General features: G+C 42.0%; 3 protein-coding genes across 5 annotated transcripts; 2 read left to right on the top strand and 1 right to left on the bottom strand.

The window, feature by feature from the left end:
* Positions 1-536: 536 nt before the first annotated feature.
* Positions 537-14,376, top strand: si:ch211-168f7.5 (nuclear pore complex protein DDB_G0274915). The gene is made up of 4 exons (XM_044040608.1): positions 537-1,216; positions 8,986-9,202; positions 10,459-10,701; positions 10,908-14,376. Exons 1-4 carry the CDS (start codon positions 983-985, stop codon positions 13,439-13,441), a joined length of 3,228 nt encoding a protein of 1,075 aa, XP_043896543.1. The 5' UTR covers positions 537-982; the 3' UTR covers positions 13,442-14,376.
* Positions 14,377-14,432: 56 nt separating this feature from the next.
* On the bottom strand, positions 14,433-17,585 carry ttc9c (tetratricopeptide repeat domain 9C). Its single transcript, XM_044040609.1, has 4 exons — positions 17,456-17,585; positions 15,925-16,285; positions 15,449-15,631; positions 14,433-14,908 (listed from the first exon to the last, which is right to left on the bottom strand). Exons 2-4 carry the CDS (start codon positions 16,280-16,282, stop codon positions 14,775-14,777), a joined length of 675 nt encoding a protein of 224 aa, XP_043896544.1. The 5' UTR covers positions 16,283-16,285; positions 17,456-17,585; the 3' UTR covers positions 14,433-14,774.
* A 442-nt stretch (positions 17,586-18,027) lies between these two features.
* dpf2l (D4, zinc and double PHD fingers family 2, like) lies at positions 18,028-26,441 on the top strand. Of its 3 annotated transcripts, none has more exons than XM_044040671.1 (11): positions 18,028-18,094; positions 19,595-19,755; positions 20,225-20,332; positions 20,610-20,803; positions 20,972-21,064; positions 21,315-21,399; positions 21,775-21,909; positions 22,526-22,657; positions 23,049-23,161; positions 23,448-23,529; positions 24,090-26,441. In XM_044040671.1, exons 1-11 carry the CDS (start codon positions 18,063-18,065, stop codon positions 24,173-24,175), a joined length of 1,221 nt encoding a protein of 406 aa, XP_043896606.1. In that variant the 5' UTR covers positions 18,028-18,062; the 3' UTR covers positions 24,176-26,441. The 3 variants fall into 3 exon arrangements, with proteins under 3 accessions (XP_043896606.1, XP_043896604.1, XP_043896607.1); XM_044040669.1 differs by having other exon boundaries at positions 20,607-20,803; XM_044040672.1 differs by lacking the exon at positions 21,775-21,909 and having other exon boundaries at positions 20,607-20,803.
* Positions 26,442-27,288: the final 847 nt, after the last annotated feature.

The following is a 27,288-nucleotide window of genomic DNA, read 5'->3' as shown; positions in this document are numbered from 1 at the left end:
TTTTTTAAATTAACTGATTCATATTGCATCATTAAAATACGTTTATATTGTGGACTATTTATCTTCCATATTAAAACACTTTTCTTTTGAAATCGTGTTAAATATCATCATAAATATTATTATATTGATGTCTTTTTCTCCCGAACTGGCCCCTACTGACCAAACTAGACCCCCCTGTGCAAATGGCCCATAAAAAAAGGTGAAATACAGTTATTATCTCAGAAATCCAATTAATGGCAGTAGATGTACTTTTATAATTCAACATATACTGTATATATAAAGTATTGTGGAATGGGAAAGTAACTGTCTACTTGATTCACAGTTGCACTTGCTCACATTCTTCCACACTGGGACTGTTTGTCCTCTGGCACCGTGCGTGTTCAGTCAACTTGGATATGGGGAGATTTTTCCGTCGTGAGTCCGTTCGAAAAACTTCCCCCACCAATCAGCGTGCAGGTCTGGTGCAGAGGCTCCTCCTCCCCGCTGACTGTGTGCGCTCCCACATGTAACGTTGTCGCCCTCCTCCTCCTGCTGCTCTGTCTGTTGCATTGTCTCAGTCACTGGAGGCAGACGCTGCGCACGGAGCAACAGACGCTGCAGCGGCATCGAGGCGACTCCGGCGCACCGGGTTACATTTAAAGTGGCATTATTAGCAGAGACAATGTCAACAGGAAATGGAGCCTGCGCTGATGTGACACATGGGCAGTTAATGTCCCCTCACGTTACAAACGCTGGGGTCATTTCTCTTGGTGCTGGCGCAGTCTGAACCTGGCTGCGTGGCGCGTTTTTACGGATGGTGTGGACTGTATTTACCGTCATGTTGCGGTAGTTCAAGTGGTCACTATGTTGCTGTCGCTCATGCGCACCTGTGCCGCTCTACCTGAACCAGCTGGACCATAGATCCCTTTCACCCACAGCGCGGTAAACTGAGTGGTGGTCAGCGGTGCACCCACGTTCCGTCTGCCCGGCATTTCGACGGAGGATGGCCGCCCGCCGAAGCTGCGTGAACTCGCTCTGGTCTGGCACCGAGCGCGTCCGCATCGGCGAACGCCTCAAAGCGACGCTGGCCGGGGTGCTGGAGCTGGAGCTGCTCAGGTGCAAACACCTGGAGATGGTGGACGCCGCTCTGGAGGAGCGAGCCTCCGCTGAGGAGGAGCCACGAGCGGAGGAGGAGGAGAGCGTCGAGCATGGATCTGCGACATCCCGCCGGCAACAGGTCAGTCCATGCGTCTGTCAGCTCGTACCCCGGATCTCCAGGCTACATGAAGACATCATTAGATATGGATGCGGGGATGATGGTGCGCTGCCAACGAGGCAGTTTCCCTGCGGCTCACAGGCACATTTGGCGGCGCATGGCTGCGCCCACAGCTGAATAACCAATTGATTAAGATGGTGCCAGGGAGCTTCCAGGCATGCAAACTCGATCATTAAACATAGCAGCAGTGTCACATGGTGCAAATGTCAGTGAGGGTCAGGGTGCTGGCTCTGTGCCCTGCTGCCTCAAGGTTATAGGAAAGCTGTGGTGGACCGACACACACATTCTTGTACGGTTTCCTTGGTGAGGACATGCATAGACCAAGCACATTCCCTAGCCCCTCACCCTAACACGAATAATCACAGCTAAATGCCTAATCCTAAACCTAACCTTAATTCTAGACCATATAAAAAGTGTTCTGGTTCTCCTGAGGATGCCAATGTGGAAGTACAGCTATACTGAATAGCCACTAGGGGATGGTTGCAAAAAAGAAGGCAAAAAAATGCGCCTACTTTTCACTTGATTTGCATAATCTGTCAACAATTTTCTTGGGAGTTAGTTAGTGGTTAGTTAGTTTTGTGCCTGGTACAAAAGCACATGATGTTAACTTTGTAAATGATGTCCCTGTTTAGAGGAAAATAGACGAGGAAGTAGAGTGGACGTTAATTGACCACGACAATCAGAGCATGGTAGCAGGTGATGCCTCTGAACTGTAATTTGCACAACATCAACATGTGTGATGGTAGCTCAGTGGGAGGTTGTGGGTTCGATTCCCGGCTCTGCTAGTCTACATGCCGATGTGTCCTTGGGCAAGACACTTAAACCCACATTGGCTGTGTCGGCAGCATGAATGGGTGTGAAAGAGAAAAATGTGCTGTATGAAAACATGAGTGAATGGGTGAATGGCAAATCTGTAGTGTAAAGCAGCTTTGAGTGGTCAAGACTAGAAAAGTGCTATATAAAAACAAACTATTACCATTTACATGGCACCAGCCAAATTACGATTCTGGAAGTTTCAAAACAGGAGTACAGATTAACTGGGTGCCACTTAACCTATTCTTAACCTTCTATTCCTAACTCTCAAAAAGCCCATTACAGTTGTGAGGCTCTGCCAAAATGTCCCCACAACAATCGGTTTGAGTCAGAACATCAGACATGTACATGTATACACACACACACACACACACAGGTTTGCGCAGCTATCCTTTTAAGAGCTTGCATTGACTAAAGCCTTAATCCAAACCTTAACCAGTTAATGCCTAACTCTGTCTAGCCATAAACTTCACCAGTTTCTCAGAAATTAGGTTTTGCCTCATTAGGACCAGGTTTTGGTCTCCATAAAGGACTGCTGGTCCTGATAAGGTCAGTATTTATGCCAGAAAAGAGGTAACAAAAGCGCGAGCGCACTCACACACAGGTGTTAAAACCAAGTCTAGTTCAGTCGAGATATTAATACACAAACCAGCAACCAGACACTGGTGCATTGTTTGTCTGTCTGTGTAAGCTCATCAGCTGTAAAGGTCACTTTGAAACCACTTTAACATTCACATCACTCTGATCGTGAAGGTATACATTCCATCACTGACTGTCACCTGAAAATCCTCCCGTGGAGAGAGAGTGTGACCTCCACTGAGGAGGGCGAGGACGGGTGATCTCGAGTCTCATGGGAAAAAGAAATAAACCTATTTCCCAACCTTTGTCCTGAAATGGATACCCGGGTCTTTTTGTGGTGAGAATGTGGGGAATGTGGGTTGACATGTAATACAGTAGGACAGGATGTGAACAGGACTCATCCCGGGGACTGTGGATACACAGGCCGTAGTTTGGTCTCATCCGTTATTCCTGAACATGAACTAAAACTGAACCTGTGAAGTCAGCAAGATGTAAATTTTTGGCACAGCAGAATCTATATTGAGGACAAAATGGAGACTAAAAATGGGCTAGAAAATACTAATATTAAGTAATACCAGAGTTTCAAAAAGGTCAGATATAGTGTTTGTTGCCAGATGAGGACAGTGTTAGTTTGGCTGTAAAGGCACAAAATGTGTGTTGTTTCTCACATATCTACACAAATATCACAGTCATCATTTTAAAAAAAAAATGTTTTCTGAATGAAAATGAGAATAATGATGTCAAAATAATCTCAATAAGATATTTATTCAAAATCTTTCATCCCTATTGCAAACTAAAAATCATTAGGTTTTACAGTATTTGTTGATTAATCAATGTATTTAAATAGAATATAGAATACAATAGCCTTTATTAACAAAATTGGGGAGGCTTCTCTGCCTCCAATGGCACTGATTTATATATATATATATATATAAAAAAGACACTTTTAGCACTACATAGATATAAACATTTCTTACTTGCTGAAATTCTTCCGCAAGACTAAAACCTCACCCAGAGTAATCTCCCTTCGTAACGTCAAATCCTGTGTGTGCAGATCTGTGGGCTGAAACTCCATGATGGAGATGCATGGCTGTACGGAGAAGCGTCGCAGATGATCTCTGAATCATTCCTGGGTGTGACAAACCAGACACATAACAGGTTCATGTGGTGATGAGTGACTTTTTCCACTAACTATGTTGACACCCGATATAATAATGTAAAGAAACTTTTTAAAATGCGAGTATTCACTGCTTTTGAAGCTTTTGAACTGAATCTATTGTTTTTTTTATACTACTACTGTTGAAATGATCCTCCTTCCAGCAGTGAAACCATAACAATGTAAGATACAGCAGTGATGTGAGAGCTGTGTCACGTTACGTGTGTGGGTTTCCCCCCCGACAAATTCAGTCTTTCTAGTATTGGGATCATTTCCAGATTTGACAAACCAGTTAAGTTGTGTTTTTTTTAATTTATTAAAATATTTTAATCACACGTGAGTAATTGTTGGCAACATTAATATTATTTGACAGTCATCCACATCCACTAACAAACACTTTACCACACTCACTTTGCCCCAGAGTGTTATTCCACTGTGGATATGTGTGTTCAATACCAATAAGTGGTATGAGTCAGCAGCAGCAGCAGCCTGCAGCACATTAATACATGTTCTGCTGTTGAAGCCCGGGCACAGCTTTTTTATTTCACATAATAGTATGAAAAGGACAAGATTAGATTTGACTGGCGGAATTCAGGAAATTAACTTGTCCCAGCAGCAACACAAACATGCATAGACAAGTGACCACATGAATAAATGTAAACAAATACGGTATGAAAATATAAATACAAAATAGGAATAGAATTACCAGCCGTAGGAATATTAAAGAGTACCAGAAGTTTTGCTCCTAAATGAAAGTTAAAACCAATTCATTGTTGTTTTTAAATTCTTTCTGAACAGAAACCAACAAACACTTGAACGATAAACATTTGGGTTGGGAATCATAGGGTAATCTCACGATATGATACGCGATACATGGTCCACCGCGATACCATTAATATCGCGATACATCGATTCTGTGATAATCAATGTATTGCCAAGATTTTTTTTTTAAGATTATTCCACTCAAGTTTCTCCTCATTCATTTGAACAGTGCCACCACAAGGAGACTTCAAGTAGTGACGCCCAGCAAGTGAAACTGGCAGCTTTTTACTGTTTACTTTAGAGTGCCTTAATTTATTAATTAAAATATTGATATTTGCCCTGTTGTATCGATTATCGTATTGCAAGAGGAAGGACGACGGTATATCACCAAATTGATATTTTGACCCACCCCTATTGAACCTTTATTGTAGGGCTGAAACAATTATTCAAATAATCGATTATTAATTAATTACTAAATGAATTGGCAACTATTTTGATAATGGATTTATCGTTTTAACTTCTCTAATTTTTGTTTGTGGACAAAACGAGACATTTGACCACTGACCAAACGATTACTCTTAACTGTTATTGAGATATTGCCCAGCCTGACAAGAATTATTATTTTATCTTTATTATATGAAAACAGCTTAAAATAATAAAATGTATCTTCACCAGTGCAAGGAGCAGAATTACAGTCCCATCTGAGTGAGGGCGTCTGCAGTGAAATGTGTCTGATAACGTGCTGCCTTTCTCACCAGCAGCCACCCACCAACATCTCCTGTGTGCTTCCCCTGTGGCGAGGCTGAGTGAGCAGCACTGCTCATTCTCACCTCTGAAGGGAGCTGCCAGGGTGGCAGAGCAGGCTGGCAGTCTGCCCTCTGACCTCCACCAACACACACACACACACACAAACACAGACAAACAAACAAATAATGTGCAAAAGCAATCAACCTCAACTAATTGCAGCAGCAGAGAAACCAAAGATACCTGCTTTTTTACTTATTGCCATAAAGGTGGAAATGTTTAAGGTTTAATCCATAGATGCATTATATGCTTTTTTAAGTAGCATGTTAAATGTTTATCATATTGTGATTATTTAGACAGATATTGCTTTTGCTATGCTTTGATTTATGATTCATATATGATGTAATTTTCACCAAAAGAAAATCCGAAGACACGCACAGAGCAAGATTTTTTGCGCCATTGAAATTCTGCAACACTGCTGTTTTGACCAAAAACACATTATTTGGATATTGCACTTACTCATGTTGCACTGTTGAATACATTTGCTTGAATAACTGTGCAGCCCTCATCTATAACATGCTAAAAAAATATGTATACACCTACACACACACATAAATATGCACATATTCACATGTGCATTCACACACACACACATACATACTTAAGTAAACCTGTTGGTACATCACAATCTATAAATCACTCAAAGTTCTTTTTTGCAATATTAATAGAAAGGAGAAAGGGAACGTGCTTAATCAATTATTCTAATATTTCTATTTGGTATCTAATTCTTATAGTGAGTTTCCATTTCATGTATTTTATTCGCCATTCCAAAATTCATCACTTTATGTAACATTATTTTTTTTAAACACCGGTTGTTCTGCTTTCATAAAAATAACTATTTTGTAAGCCGAGGATTAGTTGACACATAACATAACGCTCTCGACTTATTTTTGAATCAACCTCTTGAAATGTGATTCATCTTTTTCTCTGTAGTGGAGGGAGGGAGAGGGAGAGTGAGGGAGAGAGAGAGATCCATATTAATCAGGTTGGGATTATGTTTGTGTGGTGTCGTCTTTTTAAGCATGTGATGAGGTCCAGTATTTAAGCAGCATGCAGGTTCATTTAAAAAGGATAAAAGAATATTTTCTGGTTTCTTTGCTCCATATAACAAAGAAATCATTAAAACAGAATAGTTTTTGGTTTGAGGAAACGCTGATCAACATTTTATGGACCAAACGATTCCTTGATTAATTGATTATATATATATTTTGATATTTTCTTACACCCCTGATTCTCAGTGTGGGACACGTTCACACTTCCTGCCGAGTGCTTTGGTCAATAACTGATACTGGAAAACCATTTACCGCACATATCGGGGTCATTCTAAAAAGTGGGAAGGACCAAGGCTTGGACCAAGTGTCACTGGTGGGCACATAACAAAAAAAAGAATCAATATATTTCTCGACTCAGGGGAAACTGAAGTTGGGAAGCACAACTTTTCAAAAATACTATCCCTATTCTAGTAATACAAATCGGTGAAGTATTCCTTTAAAGATTGTGATTCTCGACACTAAAGTGAACATCCTTAAAATGTGTGTCTGTTTCATCTTACTGAAGGCAGCCCTGCCTTTGACATTCAGTTTAATATAGGGAAGCATCGTCTTACACCGAGAGCCATTATCCTGACTTGTGGAGTGACAAAGCTTTTGTCTGTGGGGTTTTTGGCCTCAGGAAGTCTGCAAAAATCCACCTGAATGTTTCAGTGAAGCTCGAGGAGCGCATCGCTCAACTTCACCGAGAAGCTGAAGATACTCAGTGTGGGCTGTCGTCACATTTCAACAGCACATTAATAATGCATGAAACAATAAGTGCAACGTGGAACAAGCTTGTACTTCTCACACCATGCGCTCCTTCCAACCAGACGTTTGACTAAATTATTCGGCCTCAACATCGTAAAAACCGCTGCAGTTGGTCTTGCCGTGATGAAATAATGCCCTCTGTAGTGTTGCGTGTGGATGATACACACCTGATACATTTTCTGTGTATTGTTAAGGAGGGTCAGTGCTGCTGGGGTGTCACATTACAGACCCTCACCCACTTGTGTGTCACTCGCCTATGATTTGATCATCACTGGTGTCTGTGTAACATCATATCCTGTAATGTGCAGTGCATTAGGCTGCTGACAGATTATTACTATATAGAGAAGTAGACGCTTGTTTCTGCAGATATTCACACCTTCAAAGGACTTTCTAAAGGTTTAACCCGCATCTTAAGTAGAAGTGTGGAATGACAAAATGGACGCAGCAAGAGGAGTGTGCAAAAGTGGGATTTGGCAGCAGAACATACAACACAATATAAAAGCGAGTGAAAATCACAGCGACAGGATTAGTGCGAGTTCATGCTGAGGCTAAGTTAAATATTTCGCCTGGTCTGTTTGTGCTGTTTTGTGGTTCTGTGTGGGAGGAAAAGTGAGCAGGAGTTGGAGAGCGAGCAGCTGTAGCTATGGTGAGTAGGGGGCGGCTGGCTCGAAGGATATTACCCAAGTAAGGGGGTATTTGTCAAGGGGGAGTGCGGGGGAGGTGGGGGTCCTTCAAGATGCCCTTCTCTCTCACCCAGCAACCGCTCACCACTCCCTCCCCACCTTCACTTTATCAGTGACTCACTCTTATTTCTCGGTCTCTCTTTTTGTCCCTCTTGCTCATTTCGGTCACCCACTCAGCTGCTCCTCACTGCACATTTGTCGTGAATAAAAGGAAAAGGGAGGGGTTAAAAAAAAAAGTAGATAGGGTTCAGGAGTGAGTCGAAGCTTCCTAATCCTTCAGAGTTGAGATAAGCCGAGGGCAAGTCAAAGTCTGAAACTCTTTCTTCCACTTATTTTTACTTCCCCAGTCCATCCCCCCTTCCCTTCTGTCACCCTGGCTGCTCTTTGTTACGTCATCTGTCTTCCTTCCATTATCCTCTGAATCCCCCTTCTCTCCCCCAGCAGTGAGTCACTACCTGTTTTGTTTCCGCAGCAACAAGAGGATTGATCAGTGCCACTCAGTGTCTCTGTTGTCTGGACTCCATCAGTCTAATGCAGGGGGCTCTTGGCTCCTGTCCAGGAGGGCTGGGTTGGGGGATTTTAAGAGGGGGGAGGGGGTTTTACTCTAACAAGCCTCTGCTAATCTGGGAAATTGAGGCACACTTTTGCTAACCTGATAGGACAATTGATGGTGTGTTTGGGACCTGTTCCAGGAAGCACAGTGTGATGTTAAATTCTGTTTATGCAGTTCAAAAGAGTCATTGGTGAATAGTAACACTACACTGTTCAAAGATATTTTTGCAAGTATTTCCACTTAATGCTACATTCTGATTCTACTTAATTACATTTCACTGCTCCCTCACTACTATATATATTTATACTGAAATATCCACTAAAATGAACCAGCCTTTTTTCACAGTGGTGAACACTTATGTGCAATTACACCCACTTGGTGGTATAATAGTCCATATTTAATTTGACTCGATATTATTTGGGTTATTTTGTAACAGCGTAAACGTCGTCTTTTTAACGGTTGTAAACGCTCCACGCTCATAGACAGAATAACGTGTTTGATTCTTACGAATGTGCTGTTTGTATGTTGTCATAGAAACATACTGTGATATTTGATTTTTGCCACTGTTGCTTTTTTTCCAGACTGCCTCTTCTTCAGATATAATAGTATTGCCCTCTCAGAGCAGCGCTGACGACTGTGGCAGTCATTCAGGAGATGGAACGGTCTACTCATCTGCAAGGAGAAGTAATTCACGCTGGTCCACTCTGTCGTGGGACGCCCCCTCTGACCTGCTCTCTCCCCCAACACCAGACCCCAGTGGTGTGATCCACCTGGACAGTGACTCCAGACCTAGTTCAGGTAGAAATGTTTGTTCCAGGGTCAAAATAGTTAACAACAAGCGCTAACGGCATTGACTTGTACGATGATCAACAGAGTTTGTCACCTTCTGTTAGAACTACAGCTCACGTTGTGTCAGAGAATTCCAATTAAACATTAACTACACTATTTACTTACACTCTTTGTGACTTGACACTGCCTCATTCAGTTTCTGTCTCATTGTAACTCTGGTCCCTGTGTCTCTACGTTTACACCCAACTCAGATATGTCTTTTTATTATATTACATATAACATAAGTCGGACAAATTCAATATTACTTCAGATTTCTGTGATACATTTATGAAGCTAACAGCATGTTATTGTTAGTCAAACAGTGGATCCAGCACTGTGACGTCTTTCTCCTGGAATTTATGTTAGTTTCTGTTGGTGATGTCTTTGTTTGGCGAGTTTTAACTGACGTAGCTTCTCTTTTTCTACGCCCAAACTAAACACTGTGGGTACAAAAACATTCCTCAGAAAGGTTCCACTAGGCCAGGGGTGTGTCAAACTCAATTACTTCTATAACCAGTCTTATAGAAGCTTAAAGAAACATCAAATTAAGGATGTGTTATGTAAAGATATATTAGTGATACTTTTTTCATAAAATACAATTAATTGATTTACCCGTGGCTAAATATTTAAAATTTAAAAAGTTCCTTTATAGTTTGACAAACCTTTATTTGTAAACACTGATTTTCATCTATGATTTTTTTATTTTGCATTTATTCTGCGCACACACCTTCACCTCACAGACAAGCATGCCGGACATACGCACACCTGGCTTTTAAATGGAATGACAAGCAAAACTCTGATTGGTTTAATTGACGTTCTGCCTCGAACACACCTACTTTGTGCCTTGCATCTCACCGTGCCGAGATAACGCGTGTATATACAGTGGCGAAATTAGAGAAGGACATTTCCCTAATCTGCCTATTATAACGCTGGCCGAATACAATTGCATTGTGGCTGGATGAGGCCTGCGGGCCTTGAGTCTGACACATCTCCACTTGGCAGTTGGACGGATAAGGTGAAGCCCATGGAGTCACCTTGACGACCAAGACAATCCACAACTAAAAGTAGCCAAGAAATACTGTAAATTATTTACAATAGAGAATTAATTATAACGCATGTGAAATATAAGCATGTTACATAACAATCAGAAAGGTTGTTATGGAGAAAATGTGCCAGTTATGCTGTCGTTACATAGTACTAAATATTCTTCCCTCTCTCTTATTAAGGTTTCTATTCAGTCAGCGGAAGCTCTCTGTCAGACTCTTGCTACTCTGTGTCCAGTGATGCCGCTCAGGGAGGACCAGTGCCGCCAGCCAAACCTGTGAAGCTGTGGGAGCAGACTGCTCTTTCTACAGACAACACAGACATCCTGTGGTCAGAAGGTGCAGTGCAAAAGCACCAGCAAGAGCAGCCTGTAATGCAGAACAGCCTGGAGGATACTGAACACACAGAAGGCATTCCAGTTTCAGGTGAGCTGGTGCAGATAATGGAGCCATGTTTTTTGGATTCTTTTAAGTAAATATGACTTTTCAGCTTAGTGCAGTTTAAGAAATTAGTACAGTTCTTAGCAGTGGTGTTCTTGTGTCTAGGAAGAGTATAATTATTGTTTAATTATGCAGGGAATAATAATCTAAGATGGAAAAAGTTATCTAAAATCTCATCATGTGTCACACAGGAACAAGTGACCTTGAAGAAACTGGTCTGAGCTTTTTGTTGGACCTCTACTCAGGACTTGGAGATTCCCTGATTGCTTCACTTCTCCCTCTTCTTGACCTCATTTCCTCTCCCTCAAACTCTGCCCTCCATTCAAAGGCCCAGCTGGACTCTCGCTACTGTACTGACCTGGTGTCCCGTCGGACCAAAGAGGTTTACCCCTACCCAAGTCCTTTGCATGCCGTTGCCCTTCAGAGTCCCCTCTTCACCTCCCAAAACCAAGAGCAATCAGTGTCCATGAGTCCAGAGGGGATTCAAAATGATGATCCATTGGATTCAAACGAAAGCCCAGCTCTGCCTCTCCAGCCTCCGCAGTCTGCTACGCTGGCTTCTGTCACGCAGCTGGAGCACTACATCTCTCGTCTGGCTCATCAGTACCACAGTCGGGTAACCTCCTCCACCTCTGATCTTCTCTTAGCTACCACCCCAGTTCCAGTCATGCACAGAGGCCTTTGCACCCCTGGCAAAAGTCATGGTTCAACCCAGTCTCTCTCTGCTTTTGAAAGTCGCAGCACAACCTCAATAATGGCAGGGGGCAGCATCACACCTTGTAGGTCACTTCTGGGAAATTCAGCCAGAGTCGGCCTCAGCACTAGCGCGAAAAAGGCCACAAGGAACTCAATCAACCTGGGAAACCTTCCTTCAGCAACTGGAGAGGACGTGAATATAAATCTGCATCTTAACCTTAACCTGAACCTGGCTTCTGGTTTAAATCGTAGCAGGGGAACTGTTGACAATTCCAAGAGTGGCAGTTGTGGAGCTTTCAGGAGTGACTTTACTGCAGCTCCTGCTGCAACATCTCTCTCCTCTGCTACACCCACCCCAGCAGTTCGAGTTCGCCCTCGCATTTCAACTTGTCCAAGCAGCCTGAGCCACCGCAGCTCCCTGGAGGTCATTTCAGGGTCCGTACCAAATACTGGATATGGGTCATCAACATCATCATCATCATCATTCTGTCGCTCATTAGACTGGAGCAGTGGTGCGCCACCAGACGCTGGACCATCCGTTTTTGGTACAAATGGTGGATCAGCTCCTGGGTCTCAGCGTAGCAGCTTGATTCAAGAGTCCAGCGCCAGTACCAAGTTAAGTGAAGACTCTCCTATGGTGGGAGAAATCTCCCGCCTTTCTGGGCTGTCCAGGGCTGTTGTGGTTGGACTGATGGAACAAGGTGTGGAGCTTGATATTGACTGTTTCCAAACAGAAAGTGCAGGTGAAGTGAGGGGTCACAGTAAATCTCACCTGACAGCCCAGACAGATCAATCACATCATTACACTAGACTGACCAATCTGAATCCCCAGAGACCAATACAGCTGTCCCTCAGTGTCACTCATTCTCCTCAATCTCAGTCCAGTCTCACCCCTCCTCTCTCACACTCCAGCAGCCCCATACACCCTTACCAGCCTATGCATATTCCCTCTCCCCATTACTCCTCACACTGCCAATACCAGCAGATCCCTTCCCCATCTGATCTTCCCTCTTCCACAGCCTCCTCCCCGGCCTCCCGCCCCACTGCCAGAGGTCGCTCCCCCCCACGGCCTCTCCAGCCCTCCCCCATGGGTCCCACCCCTCTCTCCGTTTTCCGTCGGGATGCACCCTTCCAGTGCTCCCTGCCCCACACCAACACAAGGACCTCTCCTTTGGAGCATGGTGGCATCCAACCAAGAGGAGGATCACTTCGGCAGAGTGGTGCATGGAAGAAGGCAGAGGGAGAAGGGCTATACAGAGGAAAGCATGCGTCCCATAAGTTGATCAGGGCAGCCACAGTAAGCAGCTATGCTAAGAGAGAGAACTTCAGTGCTGCTTGGGGTGAGGAGGAGGAAAAGGCAGCAGCTCTGACATCAAAAAAGACCTCCAACAAACTGTGGAGGGGCTTTGAGGGACGGCGCTGGGCCAAAGAGTCCGAAAAAGAAAGGGAAGACATGGACAGAGCTGAGTATGGCTACGGGTGGAGGAGGAACAGTGTTGGGAGCTGGAGAAGGGAGAAACCCAGGGTAAAGGCTTCATCCAGCAGTAATGACAAGAGGCCAAAAGTAGATAGCTCACCACTCTTCTCAAAGAGGAGAGGGAAAGAAGATGGGGAGAGACATAGCTCCAGCCTCAGGCTTTCCAGAAGGGCTTTATTCAGAAGTGAGTCCCAAGGTTTGCTGGTGCCTCGTAACCACAGCGAGGAGCATGTAAAGCGGTCACATTGGGTCTCCTCATTCGACGTAGGACAGGGGAGCTTGGGCATCAACAAGGATGAAGGGGTCAGACTACTTAAAGCAAGGGAGGACGACAAACGTCTGTCATCCACCGCAAGCCTCTTTAACCTTTCTCGCTCTCAGAGCCTTGAAGGCAGCTGCCACTCACTTTCTCCTCTCTCCTCCCCTTCCTTTTCTCCATCCCCTCCTTCACGGATGCCGCTCCAGCGGTCTCGATCACTAAAGGACTTGGGGAGGAGAGTGTTTGGCTCAATGAGGTCACTGAGTCTCAAACGGAAGCCATCGAAGAAGTGACATTTGTACAATGAATAATTATTACAGTAGATTCTTCCATGTGTTCTGCTCAAACTACCAGTGATGGCTGTTATTACACTCCATGTAATAGGAAGTGCCATCACTTTAATTTTGAAATGTCAAAGATTTGTATTTGATTACACAGATTTACTACTTCTGAAATACTAGTTATAAAATATATGCCATTAGTTTTTATTAACCACTATCATGAAACTTCATCTCAGGCACTGACGTCTGCAAAACCTACTAATATTACTATTTGTTCACATCAATTCCAGTAAGATCTTTATAAATTTATAGACAAACCCTTTTTAATTAGCCTCTTAAAAAGATCTGTGTCATAATAAGAGTGTAAAGTGTGTACTCTTTCAAAGTCTTCCTTGACAATGCATCATTGTAAAATGTACAAGAAACTGTGGGATGTAGCATGGCCCACAAAGAAATGCCAGTGATAAAAATATATATATTATTGAGGTGATTCGTTCAATTTGTCATCATGCATAGGCTGGATTTATATTTCAACAATATTCTGGGATTCTTCAATCTTAAAAGTAGCCCATTTTAAAAAGAAAAAGAAAAAAAAGAAGTCAAATTTAATATTGGCAGCTTCATTGTATAATGGTTAAATCTCCCTGTAACCATGAGTTTGAATTTATACGTGTACACCCTCTTCTGCATGCTGCTCTGTGACTTGTTCAATGTTTCTAGCTATTGTGAGAATGTAATATTCCTCTTTGTTAATGGGCAACATTGCCTCTGAAGTACAATCAAACATTGGTCAAACAAAGACTGAAACCAAGCAAATACTCTTTACCTGGTTTTGTGCTCAGGATTTTCAAATAAATATTGAATGATTAAAAATACTCATGAGTTATTAGAAACAAAAAGTGGCTTCCTCATGGCTGAAGAATAATAAAACTAAAATCTGCCATCTACCTACATTACCATATGCTGTATGTTTGTTCAAAAAGACACCCACACCACTTGGAAATGATTTATAAAAAAATATTTTACTTGAAAATGCAGGAAATCAATACTCACACCACAGACAACTGCAATCACAGAAGCATTATCAGGAGTCGGAGTAGTGTGCGAGTCCTGTGTCCATGTTGCTAGGAAACTAAGATCTGTACTGTCTCTATTTTCAGCAGCAACATATTTACCTCCCCTCTGACTGTTGCAGTATCCTTTATAACATGCAAACCATATGCTGCCAAGTTCAGCTCATAAATGCATAGGAGACGCCGTAACATTCATGACGTGTTGAATGTATGTGATCGCTCAGTTGACTCAGTTGAAAGCAGTCTTCAGTTTGGCGCAGTTAGCCGACAGGCTAATCCCCATCCCCATTGGTTTGGTTAACCTGTTCTCTGGAGGAAAACATTCCCCGATACAAGGCCTTCTCTTTTTGGATCTCCTTCTGCAGTTTCTCCTCGGCCCTTTGCAGGTGCTTCCTCACATTAGCATCTGTCAGAAAGTGTGGAAAGGCATTCTTCAGATATGTAGGTGACAGAGCCAAATATCAGTGAAAGAAAATCGGAACTAACTGCAATAAATTAGTAGAATGGCTAAATAGGGACATAAACATTATACTCTCTGAATCCTTGGGTATGGAAAAATACCCCATACTCCTGTTAATTGAACAAATGTAATCAAAAGAGAATAAGGACAAATTTGCGTCGTATCCAATGTCAATGTATGTCATATCAATGTAATGTAATGTAATATCCTTCTAAATTGGCTTGTTTCAACTCAACATTGTCTACTACACTGGAACCTTTTCATCCACATGTATCACACATCTAATTAACAGCAGTCTGTAGAGGTCATAGAACAGCTTGCACATCTTACATCTATTTTTCTCTAAGTGGAAAATAGAGTCGTGTACATACAGTGTATTGGTCTGTGAACTTACTAAAAGTGAAAGTGATGCATAAAAGTGGGTGAATGCATTCTGCGAACACAAAGAACATATTGTCAGCCCTGCCCTGCTGGCTCTTCTCTCACCATTCGGTTGCGCTTTGCAAGCCTGGGCGAGGTACTGTTTGGCAGCCTGTGCATCTCCCATCTCCAAACAGGCGACTCCTGCCCTGTACAGTGCTTTGACATTGCCTGGTCGCAAATGCAGCACCCGCAAGCTGTACTCCTGCACACGTGCATAGTCAACGCTCTCTTTCTGCAACAGACAGGCTGGAAGAGACAAATATGTACATACAGGAAAATATATTGAAATATAAATATTGCACTTGGTTGCCATTTTTATATTTTAAAGCAGTCAAAAAAAAGCTGAGAGAGAAAAGAGGAGAGGGATTTGTTGGTAGGAGTGGTGCCAAGTACTGCATGCAATAATAACTAATTACAGTTTTTCAGGAGCTACTTCTTTAATACTTTACGAAAGAATATGCAAGGTTTATGTCACATAGTGTTTAAAACCTGTTATATTAGTGATCTTTCAACATTACAATTATTGGTGTTTTATCTACCAGCTAAGTTGTTGTAACAGTCCACTTGTGTGCTCCTCAGTGAAGCCTCCTGTTCTGCTGTGAGAGCAGGCATCCCGTTTCCAAACTGTTTCAATGACGTCATAACTTCAGAGTCAAGGCCTCGGAGGATCAGGAGAGCGCGGTGATATCGGCCGATGGCTGAGCGAATGTTCTTCTCCCTATAGAAAGCGTTTCCTTCCATTTTCATTTTGACAGCTTCCTCCAGCAAAGGCCACGCTGGATTTGATGTCTGTCGGTGCGTCAAGATGCCAGGTGGTTCCCCTCCTGCTGCTAAAGCCACTGGCGCATCTGAACTCTCCTCCCCAGTTACAGCGTTCATTTCTGCAGTGGAGCTCATTAGCTGGTAAAATGAGAAACTAAGTGTGAATCAATGTGTTGAGGCCATTCAAGAGCCTCCTCTACATACATTAATTTTCTACAGATTTATCCTCCACATTAAGGCCATAGCAGGCTGGCGCCAATCACAGCTGAGGTGGGGTACACACTGGACAGGTTGAAAGTCCATCGCAGGGCTAATCAAAGAGACTAACGACTATGTCACATTGATACCTACTGTCAATTTAGAGCAGTGGTCACCAACGTGGTGCCCACGAGCAGCCAAAAAGGTGCATTAGGACTCATTAGGAGTAAGCACTGGAATTAATGTGTATGCAATTGAATGCATAATATTCATCATTTAAATAGTAAATTGCATAAAATGTTAATATGGTAGCCCTCCATATTATTCTCTACCCTTCAGGTAGCTCTCGGTCTTAAAAAGACCGAGAGTGTCCATTAGAGTGTCCATTCTGCATGTTTTTAGACTGACCTCCAGTTACTTTTGAGCACTGGACTGTGATAAAGAAGGATGAGAACTTTGATAAAGAACTTCAAACTCTTCTTCCAACTTTGGACTGTGGAGGGCATCATTGCACCTCTTGGTAAACAGTCTGCCATAGAAGAAGAAGCTCTTAAACATTTCATGCTGCACTTTCCTAGCATTTTGTGCAGATATTCAGGGCTAAAACCAAAGCTTTTTTCCATAAAATGGTGGAAGATAACAATCAGTGTCTCCTGGACCTCAAAATGTTATCATAATATATTTTGCTCACAAAAGAAGAGATTCGGTTCACTTTAATAAAGCGAAGAAAGCAGAAAAATGTGAGAAGCTGTAATCTCTGTGACAAATCTGTGCGCTCATTAAAATGGAGTCAATAGGATTGATGGAGACAAAAATGGATGCATCACATTTTAGGTCACACTCACTTTACTCTTCAAAACACAAACAGTACAACGAGGTACAATGCAGCACATCAAAATCGTTGGCTTAATCAGTTTTAAACAAAGAAGAAGACAGAATTCTAGTGACATAACAGCAACGTTGCTGTTATTATCTTCTGTGTAAAGTTTCGTTTGTAGCTACGGCTAACCGAGCTGTGTCACCTGCTCACTCACGCGAACAACGTCCAGTTCACCATCGACGTTTAAACGATTAGTTTGGTACATGAAAATGTGAGCTATGAAGTATTACCTTAAAAAGGTGCCACGGAAGATCATCAAACAGGAACTGTTCTTTACTTTCCCCTGTTAAACAACCATTCTGCTGTTGTTGATGTGCTACCTACTATCTTCTTTTTCGGGTTTTGCAGGCTTGACGCAACAACGTCGTGTTGCTGCCCTCTACTGTCTGTTACTCTAATCTTTGCCAAACCTCATGTTAATATTTTCTGATAAGTCCTGTGTTTATATTCCTACTGTTTTTAGCACGCCTATAAGGTATGTGGAGTGGAAAGAGAGTTTGAATGGTTTCATCAGCCAGAGCAGTCAGATTTAAATATTGCAAACAACGTCATAATAATGCAATTCTATATTTAAATGATTACTTAGCGTCCCATAATTGTCAGGTATTTAGAGATAGTACATCATTATTGAGTTAGTATCTCATAATTATGACTTAGTATCTCAAAAGTATGACCTGGGTATGCTTTTTTTTCTATGTGGCGGAAACGGGCTTCCATAAAAAAAAAAAAAATCTATGCAGTAACTGCATTTTATATTGTCATCGCTGGGGGGCAGTAACGGCCAGTGACGTTTCGGCGCATGCGCTGTGGGATTCCACACAACCGCAATCAGCAATCATGGCGGCGGCCGTCGACAGTGTTGTGAAAGTGTAAGTTTACCTACATTTATTCCAAGAGTAAAACGACCAAACTCTCAGAGGCGTAGTTGCACTCGATTTGTCGTTGTTGTACTGCGTAATGTTGAAGACAGTTAACGTCGTGTCCTTAACCGGGAATATAATAACTGTCCCAAGAGAGTAACGTTGTCCACCGAGCTAAGGCTAGCCTGTTAGCTGCGGACAATGTTAATGAAGCGAACTCATTGTGGAGCTGTGTTTTATCTGCTGTCCATCACTAATTAGATTCTCGGCCGTGTATCTCATATGTACAGTATGTTCTATCTGTTGCTGGTCAGATGAAGGAGACAGTTAATTTCCTCCCCCCCACACACACATTGAGCTTGGCGGGTGCTTTGTTGTGACGAAATCCTCGCTAACAATCAACCTTTTGTTCCGACCACGTCCATCCCGTCTGTGCTCATCCATGTGAGCGTCCTGATATTAAATGAAGTGACTGATCAGCGTGTGAGCAGTTTTCTGATAAGACAACCTGCCGAGAGAGTGAAGACAATATTATGTCATGTATTTGTGAGGAAGGCCGCCTTATCGCCTACCGTTGTAATTCAAGATCATCCAAGTCACTCATTATTAAACACGTTTAATGCACACGGTAACACAGTGTGCTCTGCAAAGAAATCTAAATATCAACTAAGATGACGATGAGGTGGTCTTTATCTTTGCATGCCCTGTAATTAGTGGTAGAAGTTGAAGTTATTATTTTCAACCAGCCTGGCCATTTTCTGACCTCTGGAATCAACAAACCGTTTTGCGTAGAGAACTGCCTCACACCGTCAGCAGTTTCTGTCACTTAGATCACAAGTCTTCACCATTCTGATGTTCAGTTTGAACTTCAGTAGCTCACCTGTACATAAATAAGTGAGTGTCTTATACACTAGGATTTATCTTTATATATAATGTTATGCACTGTGCACATAAGACTATGAAAGCCTTGCGTCAAATTTGCAAAATGTATGTTTAAAGTGTGTTTGTTTGTTCCGTCTTTGTTGACTTTGAAGTTTAAAAAAACAACCCATAATTAAAGGGTGTTGTTTGTTTAACTTTGACACAGGAGCACTTGGGCTACTGCATAGATTAAATATCTCTAAATATCTAAATTAATCCACCTTTGTGACTTTGCCTCTGTGGAATTTTTTCATTTGTTTTGCGAAAGTGGCTGTGGCAAATATGAGATGCAAATTGAAAAGGACACGCCTGCATGTGAACAGGAAGCGTGCACCTGCAAGGTAACCTGTGGAAACCAGAAGGCACATAACACCAGCCACTCCTTTTTTCCTCTTGTTATAATCCTTCCATGCATAAATATTAACCAGCCTGAACATTGATCTAGTCAAATGGCAAACACAAACCAATAGTTATCTGTAGCTTTAGTATAATTTTAAGTGTTACAATAGAGTGGAATACTACAACTGTTACATTTGACATGTCTATGAAGGTCAGTGTTAGCTGACTTGTTAGTGTTCCACCTTTCAGACTGGGAGAGCAGTATTACAGAGATGCCATGGAGCAGTGTCATAGTTACAATGCTCGTCTCTGTGCTGAGCGCAGCATCCTCATGCCTTTCCTGGACTCTCAGACTGGTGTAGCTCAGTCCAACTGTTACATCTGGATGGAGAAGAGGCACCGGAGTGCAGGTATATAATCAGTCCAGACTAGCAAGTGAATATAATTTTACACTTTATCATGTGTGATACACTTTAATCATTTTGCAAAATGTTTTTTGCTAGGACTTAGTATTTTCTACAACCCCACCGTAAGATACAGTATATTATTAAAATGCAGAGGCCACAGTACAATACATATTGTGATGTACAGTTATTTTTAATGATAACCAAACTACTGAAGCTGCTTCATTAACCTTTTAACAGCAAAGGTACATGTTTGGCATAATGTAAATTGACCTCTACTGCCACCCACTGCCTTTATTTTATACTGCGTCTTACATGAAGTTTGTTTTTAAGACTACCATAACAGCATTTGCTGCCAAATTATCCAGTAACAACTAATTTGATGCATGCACGCATTGGCAAGTTGTTATTTTTGATTGTGCAAGGCCCTAATTTCTTCACATGTTGTTGTTTGTGATGTTGCGCTTCACAATAGGTGTAGCTCCAGGGCAGCTCTACACCTACCCAGCCCGCCGCTGGAGGAAGAAACGGCGTTCTCATCCCCCTGAGGACCCTCGTTTGGCTTTCCCACCTATCAAAACAGGTATTTGTTCTGATGAAACGGCTTTTGCTCCCATGCTGGTGTAACGCCACCAGTTTGTGTGCTCGTGCAAAGCTGACAAAAAAAGTTTTTCAAAGAAATAAATAAATAAAACTTGATTGAAGATGAAACATTTGTTGTGTACACTTATATATTTTCAGTTGTACATGTGAAAAAGTGCATTATCGGCAAAAAGTGCATCATCGGTTTATTTAAATAGTTTTTGTTTGTCCTTCTGTGATGTCTTTGCACGCATGACTTTTTTTGGTGTTTGCAGCAGATTTGGATCTTGGTCTGAAGCGTGATGCATTGGGGCCTGTTGATGGCAGCAGTCTGGAGGCCTTGCTGAAAGGGGAGCCTCTCGACAGGAGGAGCGGCATAGCGGACAACCGCGGCCCAGAGGATGACACAGCCGCTGTGGAGCCTCCTGCTACGTCCGCGGCCACTCACACATCATCTGGGCGCATCCGCAAGGTCAGACCTCAAAGCTGGCTGAGTTTTAATTAAACATTTTTGAGGTTGTATTTATACCACACTGAAGCACATTGCATATGAATGGGTTTAGTTGGTTGTTAGTTTGTTGGCTTTCAACATCCAGATTAGGTTCAAGATTTTTCCTTTCACAATAACTGCTTTTTGTAGCGAGTCCTGGATCATGATGACTACTTGGATGATTTGGACGATGAAGACTTTGAGGATGAGACTCCCAAGAGACGGGGCAAGAGCAAGTCCAAGGTATGTGCCGTTTCCCAAATTTCTCATTTGATTACTCACAGCTAACAGTTCAGCATCTTTTTTTATTCCACCATTTATTGTTTTTACAGGAAAATGTGACATTTTTCAACAGTTAATGGTCTCAAGTTTTGATGATGAGTCACTTGTTGTTTGATTTTGCATGATAATCTGTTACTAATCTGTTTTATTCATCAATTAACTTAACATTTGTTCAGTAATGTCTGCTCCAACTGTTGAATGTGTTCTGTAGGGTCGCAGTGACAAGAACGGCAAAAAGAAAACAGAGGCTGCAGCCGCAGCGCTGGAGGAGAGGGACAAACCTTATGCCTGTGACAGTGAGTAGGAGCTTCCTTTTTTTAAGCCTGTGTCATGCATATCGCCTCGAAAGTCTTTTGCCTTCTGCCATGCATGTTGTGGCCTTAAAGACGTATTCCGGAACTAATATTAGACAACAGAGAAATTGGAAAAGTTGTGTTTGTTTTTTGTTGAGATGTCGCTTTGTGTGTGCTCAGTAACTTGCTGCCGGCCTTAGATCAATGCTCACCTCAGCTTTGAGTTTGATATATGTGTGAAAATTAGTTTTGGAAAAATAACAAAAAGGTGATTTTGAGATGATACATTTTGTGGTTCCACCGTGGGCCTTTTTTGGACAGTAGTTAAAATTAGCCGCCATCACGTAACACTTTTGTATGACCGTGTGTGTGTGTCAGTCTGTGGAAAGCGCTACAAGAACCGTCCTGGCCTGAGCTACCACTATACGCACTCTCACCTGGCGGAGGAGGAGGGCGAGGACCACGAGGAGATCGAGGCACCACCCACTCCTCGCCAGCCTGAGGAACAGAAGAGTGAGTCCCTCTCTAGTGCTGAGAGAGAGACAGAGAGAGAGAGAGAAAGAAAGAGAGGAGGGAGGTTTGATTGCATGCCATGTAGCATGTGTGTGTTTGTGCAAAAGAAGTCTCTCTCTCATTTTTGTTTTTTTCTCCTCTCACTCTTTTAATTTTTTGATTTTCATACTGTTTTTGAATCCCAAATTGGGCATTACACTCCATATTCTTCACTGCATCGTTGGGATTCTGGGATTTTTGTATTTTTTCCGCATATCATCCATCTCTTTTTTTCCCCCTGAACATATCCATCAACTCGCAGTTTGCTTTCTTTTGTGCACGCGACACCATGTTAGCAAACACATTAAACCTTCAAAATGTGACTTGTCATTTATTAGTTTGTCATGATTTATTGCATCATCAGCCAGTTGCTGGGTTAGTGAGTGGGTGGTGTTTGCATAAACAAACATATATATATATATATATATATATATATACATATATAAACTCTATTATGATACAATCAGGTAGTAACTTTCCAGCTTCATGTGAAAGAAGATGGGATGGACATTGTTCAAAATGGTTTTGTGTATAGTCCTTGTGTGCACTAAATTTTTTTCCACACTCTCCCACTCAGCTACTAAGAAGGGTCCCAATGGGCTGGCACTTCCCAACGATTACTGTGACTTCTGTCTGGGAGATTCCACCTTAAACCAGAAGACTGGCCAATCAGAGGAGCTGGTGTCATGCTCAGACTGTGGACGCTCAGGTATGACCTTGTCACATCTGCTACCACTACTAAATTGACTGTTTTCTAAGCCTCACGCTCAATGTTTACCATTCCAAACAAGAGACAGAACTGTTTAAAGGCAGGGAGGAGGTTTTTTGTTCTGTTTTGACATAGCCCTGTTTGACTGCTCATCGTACATACTTCTACTATTACAAATAACTATTTACTATTACAAATAAAGATGTAAGATGACAAACAAGAACCGTTTTTGCCTGACATTGCAGCCACCTGGGGAAAGTTGGCTTTTGGATTATAAAATTCATAGAGCATATGCACACTTTTTAACGCAGTGCTCACACTTCGCTTCACTTGATTATCGGTGCCTATTTGTAGATGTGCCTGATGTTTATCACCTTCCTTCTCCTTACAGGCCACCCGACATGTCTGCAGTTCACACCTGTGATGATGGCGGCAGTGAAGACCTATCGCTGGCAGTGCATTGAGTGCAAATGCTGCAACGTCTGTGGCACCTCAGAGAACGACGTGAGTCCATTCATTTATCTATTCATTGTCTACCACTTCATCCACACTGTTGTAAAAACTCATTTGGATGAACCTGTGTTGTTTTCAATTCTCACTATTTGAAAAAATCTGGTCTGATCTCGTGTGGCCCCTCGCTCATTCAGTTTGAATGATTTCTTTGTTATATGGAGCAAAGAAACCATAAAATATTCATGTTTAAGTTGCTGAGTTGACAATGAAATGTAGCTTTGAAATGGTGCTTTCAGACAAAAGTTGACATTAAATTTGTGGTCTCTTGTTTTCTTAGGACCAGCTGCTGTTCTGTGATGACTGTGACAGGGGCTACCATATGTACTGTTTAACCCCACCCATGACTGAACCCCCTGAGGGTAAACACACAATGTTTTTATCCTGTTCTGTGTTTCTTTGTGCTGCACGTAAAGCCTTTGCCATGAAGGTCACTTTCATCATCGCAAAACTCCCCCTCCCGATCTGAGCCTTTATGAGCCTACTATGCTATATAAAAGTGAACTAGTTATAGGGTTCATACATCGTCACAATAATCTTTGTTCGTTAGTAAAAAGTTAGTTTGGTAGTTGTGGTAGTAGTCGGACAAACAAATAAACACTTCACTGTAGCTCTTCACTGTAGAGCTACAATTTGAGAATGTTGAGTATTTCACTTAAAAATACTCCAAGTCCAAATGGTCAGATATTTTCACTGAGTTTCACTCAGTATATGCGTCTCTCAATTGCATAAACCATTAAACTATTTCCTAATTTTAAAGCTATTTAGTTATTCTTCCTCAATAGGAGTTAACAGTTTGCTGTGATGTTTTACAGACAAAAACCTGCTCATGTTTCTCTGAAATGAATCACTGCGACACTTGATGATGTATTTTCCTCCATTTCCACATTCCGCCCTCACTCTTCTTTGTGTGTTTTTACAGGGAGCTGGAGCTGCCACCTGTGTCTGGCTCTGCTGAAGGACAAAGCTTCCATATACCAGCAGAACCAGAGCTCCACCCCCGAGTGATGTCACATCAGCAAGTGGGGACCCCCCCTCGGCAAAGAGCCCACCCCCAGTAGAAGACGCCAGACCTCGTCTCAGTTGGGATGTCGGCGCTCTCTGTCCAGATGCAGCTGACAGTCAGATTACAGATCAGTTTCAGAAGCCTTCATATCTACAGCGTTCAGAGGGGGGAGGGGTCTCAGAAACCAAAACAGACCTCAGATCAGTCAAGATGGGGATCAAACCGTCACTTACCACTCTGCCTACAAAGTCCCTGCAGCTAGCCCTCAAAACACATATGTACATATCAGACTAGTACAACACAGTGCGCACACACACATACACAGAGGATACAGAGAGCATGAAGTAACCATAGTAACTGCTGTCTCCATGGGAACTCCGAGGAGCAAACAGATTAGCTTCACACGCTAATTATCTCCTTCATGACGCAGTGTGTACTGTCAAGGTGACACAGTTTTTTTTTCTTCTGCCAAATGATCTATTTTTACTCCCTGAATGTGGGAGAAAAAAGAAAACTTCACAACGTGTATTGTCAAAGAATATAATTACTACTATTATTATATCATTGTTATTATTGTTCTTGTTCTCGTGGACTTGAGTCACTGATTGTCTTTTTGAGAGGTTTTCCCTGAGTGAAGCCAGTCAGTACCAAGGTTCATCGTCATCATCATCAATAAACACACAGACCCACAGAGCTTACAATCACTAAAACCTTCTAGTTCTAATTTAAAATGGCAGCAGAAAGAATTCATCCTTTCACTTCTTAGGGTGTTAGCACAAAATCCTGGTTCATGTTATTACTATACAGGTTTTGTCACTTGATATATCAGGTAGTTTTCACCAAAACATTATACAGCTGAGCATGTACTGTAGGTCGGGGCACATGGGATTGACACGTTCATGTCATTTTTAATCCTCCATCAGGCATTGCTTTAAACTGTCATTATTTAAAGGTCCACTGTGTAAGAATTAGAGATGTCTAATGGCGGGTTTCCACTAGTATGACTCGACTCGCCTCGGCATGATGTGGCACGGTTATTTTGCTTTTCCATTAGCGATAGTACCTGGTACTTTTTTTAGTAATCGAGCTGAGCCGATACTATGCGTGACATCGTGAGCAAGACGTCTGACTCGAGAATCAAGCTGAACAATGCCGACCTGTAGATCAGACTTAACAATCCTGAAAACGTGTGTTAATCTCCAACTTTTCATCACATTTCATCTCATCGTTTAACAGGTATATTTAGCGACAGCACTGCTGCCATTGTATTTCAGGTCGGTGACCGTGTCAGACGGAGTCTGTGCTCCGGTCATGGAGGAAGTACTGAACTAATCGCTTATAAAACAAAGTCGCAGCAGTTTCATGGTATTATAGTAATGGAAAACCAACCAAACCATTAGGAGGCGAGGCAAAGCAGTACTATATAATGGAAAAAATATAATGGTGAGACAAACCTCTTTCCCAAGTGTGTCCAGGGAACTACGGTGGCCTTCACATAACAGAAAGAATGTTCTTTTGCAAAATGTAAAACATACCACTTTTTTCCTCCATTGATGATGCTGTAGAGACATGAAAGGCCTGATAGTTTATATAAAAAGGTTTGTTCTATGACAAACCTGGTTTATTCAATTTCTGCCAATAAACCTTCCTAAATGTTACACATTGGACCTTAACACAACAGAATCAGATAATTTTGTCGTCGGAGAAATCCTATTTTAGTCAAGAATACAAACATGGTAACGGGAAATTTGCAACATTTCTCAAAGATAGTTATTGTGGTAGTTTTTTTTATAAACGGTTAGACAGTAACGTCACGGCCGCATCACATCAACTGTAGCTGTTTGTATCATTGGTCACACTGAGGTAGACTTGCATGCAGACTGCATCTGTACGAGTGCACGCTCACACACGCGCGTCACAAATGTTTTTTGTCATATTTGTATTTTTTTTTTTTACATTTTATATTACCTGATAATCCATTGGTATTGGGAGTATTTTCTAGTACAGTTTTGTAAAGTCTATATATCGTATAGCAACACTTCAAGTATATAGCTCCTGATGCATTTTATGTACTGTATTGACTTTTTCTATTTTTGTTATGACTGTGACATGTTTGGATTCATTTGATTATTCTGATATGTCAGACCTCCATTATGAGTATTTGTAAAATGATGTACTTTGTTGTACTGTTTTTATTTTTTACATTCATTTGGTATCCAAGCCAATTTAGCCTGACTGAAATAATAAAAAAAATTAAGTCACTTTAAATGGAAATGTCCGCGTTTTTTGTATTCGTCCCATTGTGACTAACACTTGGTATTTAGAAATCTTCAATCTTTCTGTTCAGGAATGCAAGTAAATAACAAGGTAATCAGAGATGGCAGACGTTCCCCCATTCACGCAACAAGGATCTGTCAGCCTCTGACCTTTTTGTCAAAATGTGGACGACATACTAAAGTATGAGTTTTTTGTCAGAATTTGGCCAACATACTAAACTATGACTGTTTTTGTCAAAACTTGGACGACATACTAAACTATGACTTTTTGTCAAAATTTGGACGACATACTACATTATGAGTTTTTTTATCAAAATTTGGACAACACACTTGTCATGCCCTTGGCTGTTATGCCCTGCCCCAAGTGTCTGTCATCATGTTTTAAGTATGTAGAAGACATGTGCCAGCCCTTGCTCCTGATTGGTGCCTTTGGTTCCTGCCTTGTCTTCCTCCACCAATTCATCTGCCTGCCTCTGTCTGCCTGCTCTCCTGCACTGTGATTGGGTCACCCTGCTCCAGCTTCACCTACCCAATCCTGCCTCAGCTCGTTGACAGTCACACCTTTTAAAAATCAGCAGCGAGGACACTGTGATTTCATGTGAGCAGTTGGCCCCTTTGTCTCTCTGTTATGTCGTTTCCTTGAGCATTTACTCTGAGATTTGACTGTCGTGATTGCTGGTTAATGTTTTTTAGCGACTTTGGCTCGGCCTGCGCACCGGATTTTGAGTTATTCCTTTTGTTTTTGTGTGTGTACCCCACTTTGACGGCCCTGAGCCTGTATTTAATTTACTTGCCGAAAACAACGTCCTTGTTACATCAGACTTTTTTGTATTTTTATT

The sequence above is a fragment of the Solea senegalensis genome, linkage group LG12, assembly GCF_019176455.1.
Source record: "Solea senegalensis isolate Sse05_10M linkage group LG12, IFAPA_SoseM_1, whole genome shotgun sequence".
Classification (NCBI taxonomy): Eukaryota; Metazoa; Chordata; class Actinopteri; order Pleuronectiformes; family Soleidae; genus Solea; species Solea senegalensis.
Note: the sequence above shows the minus strand (reverse complement) of the source record. Positions and strands in the feature narration are given on the sequence as shown.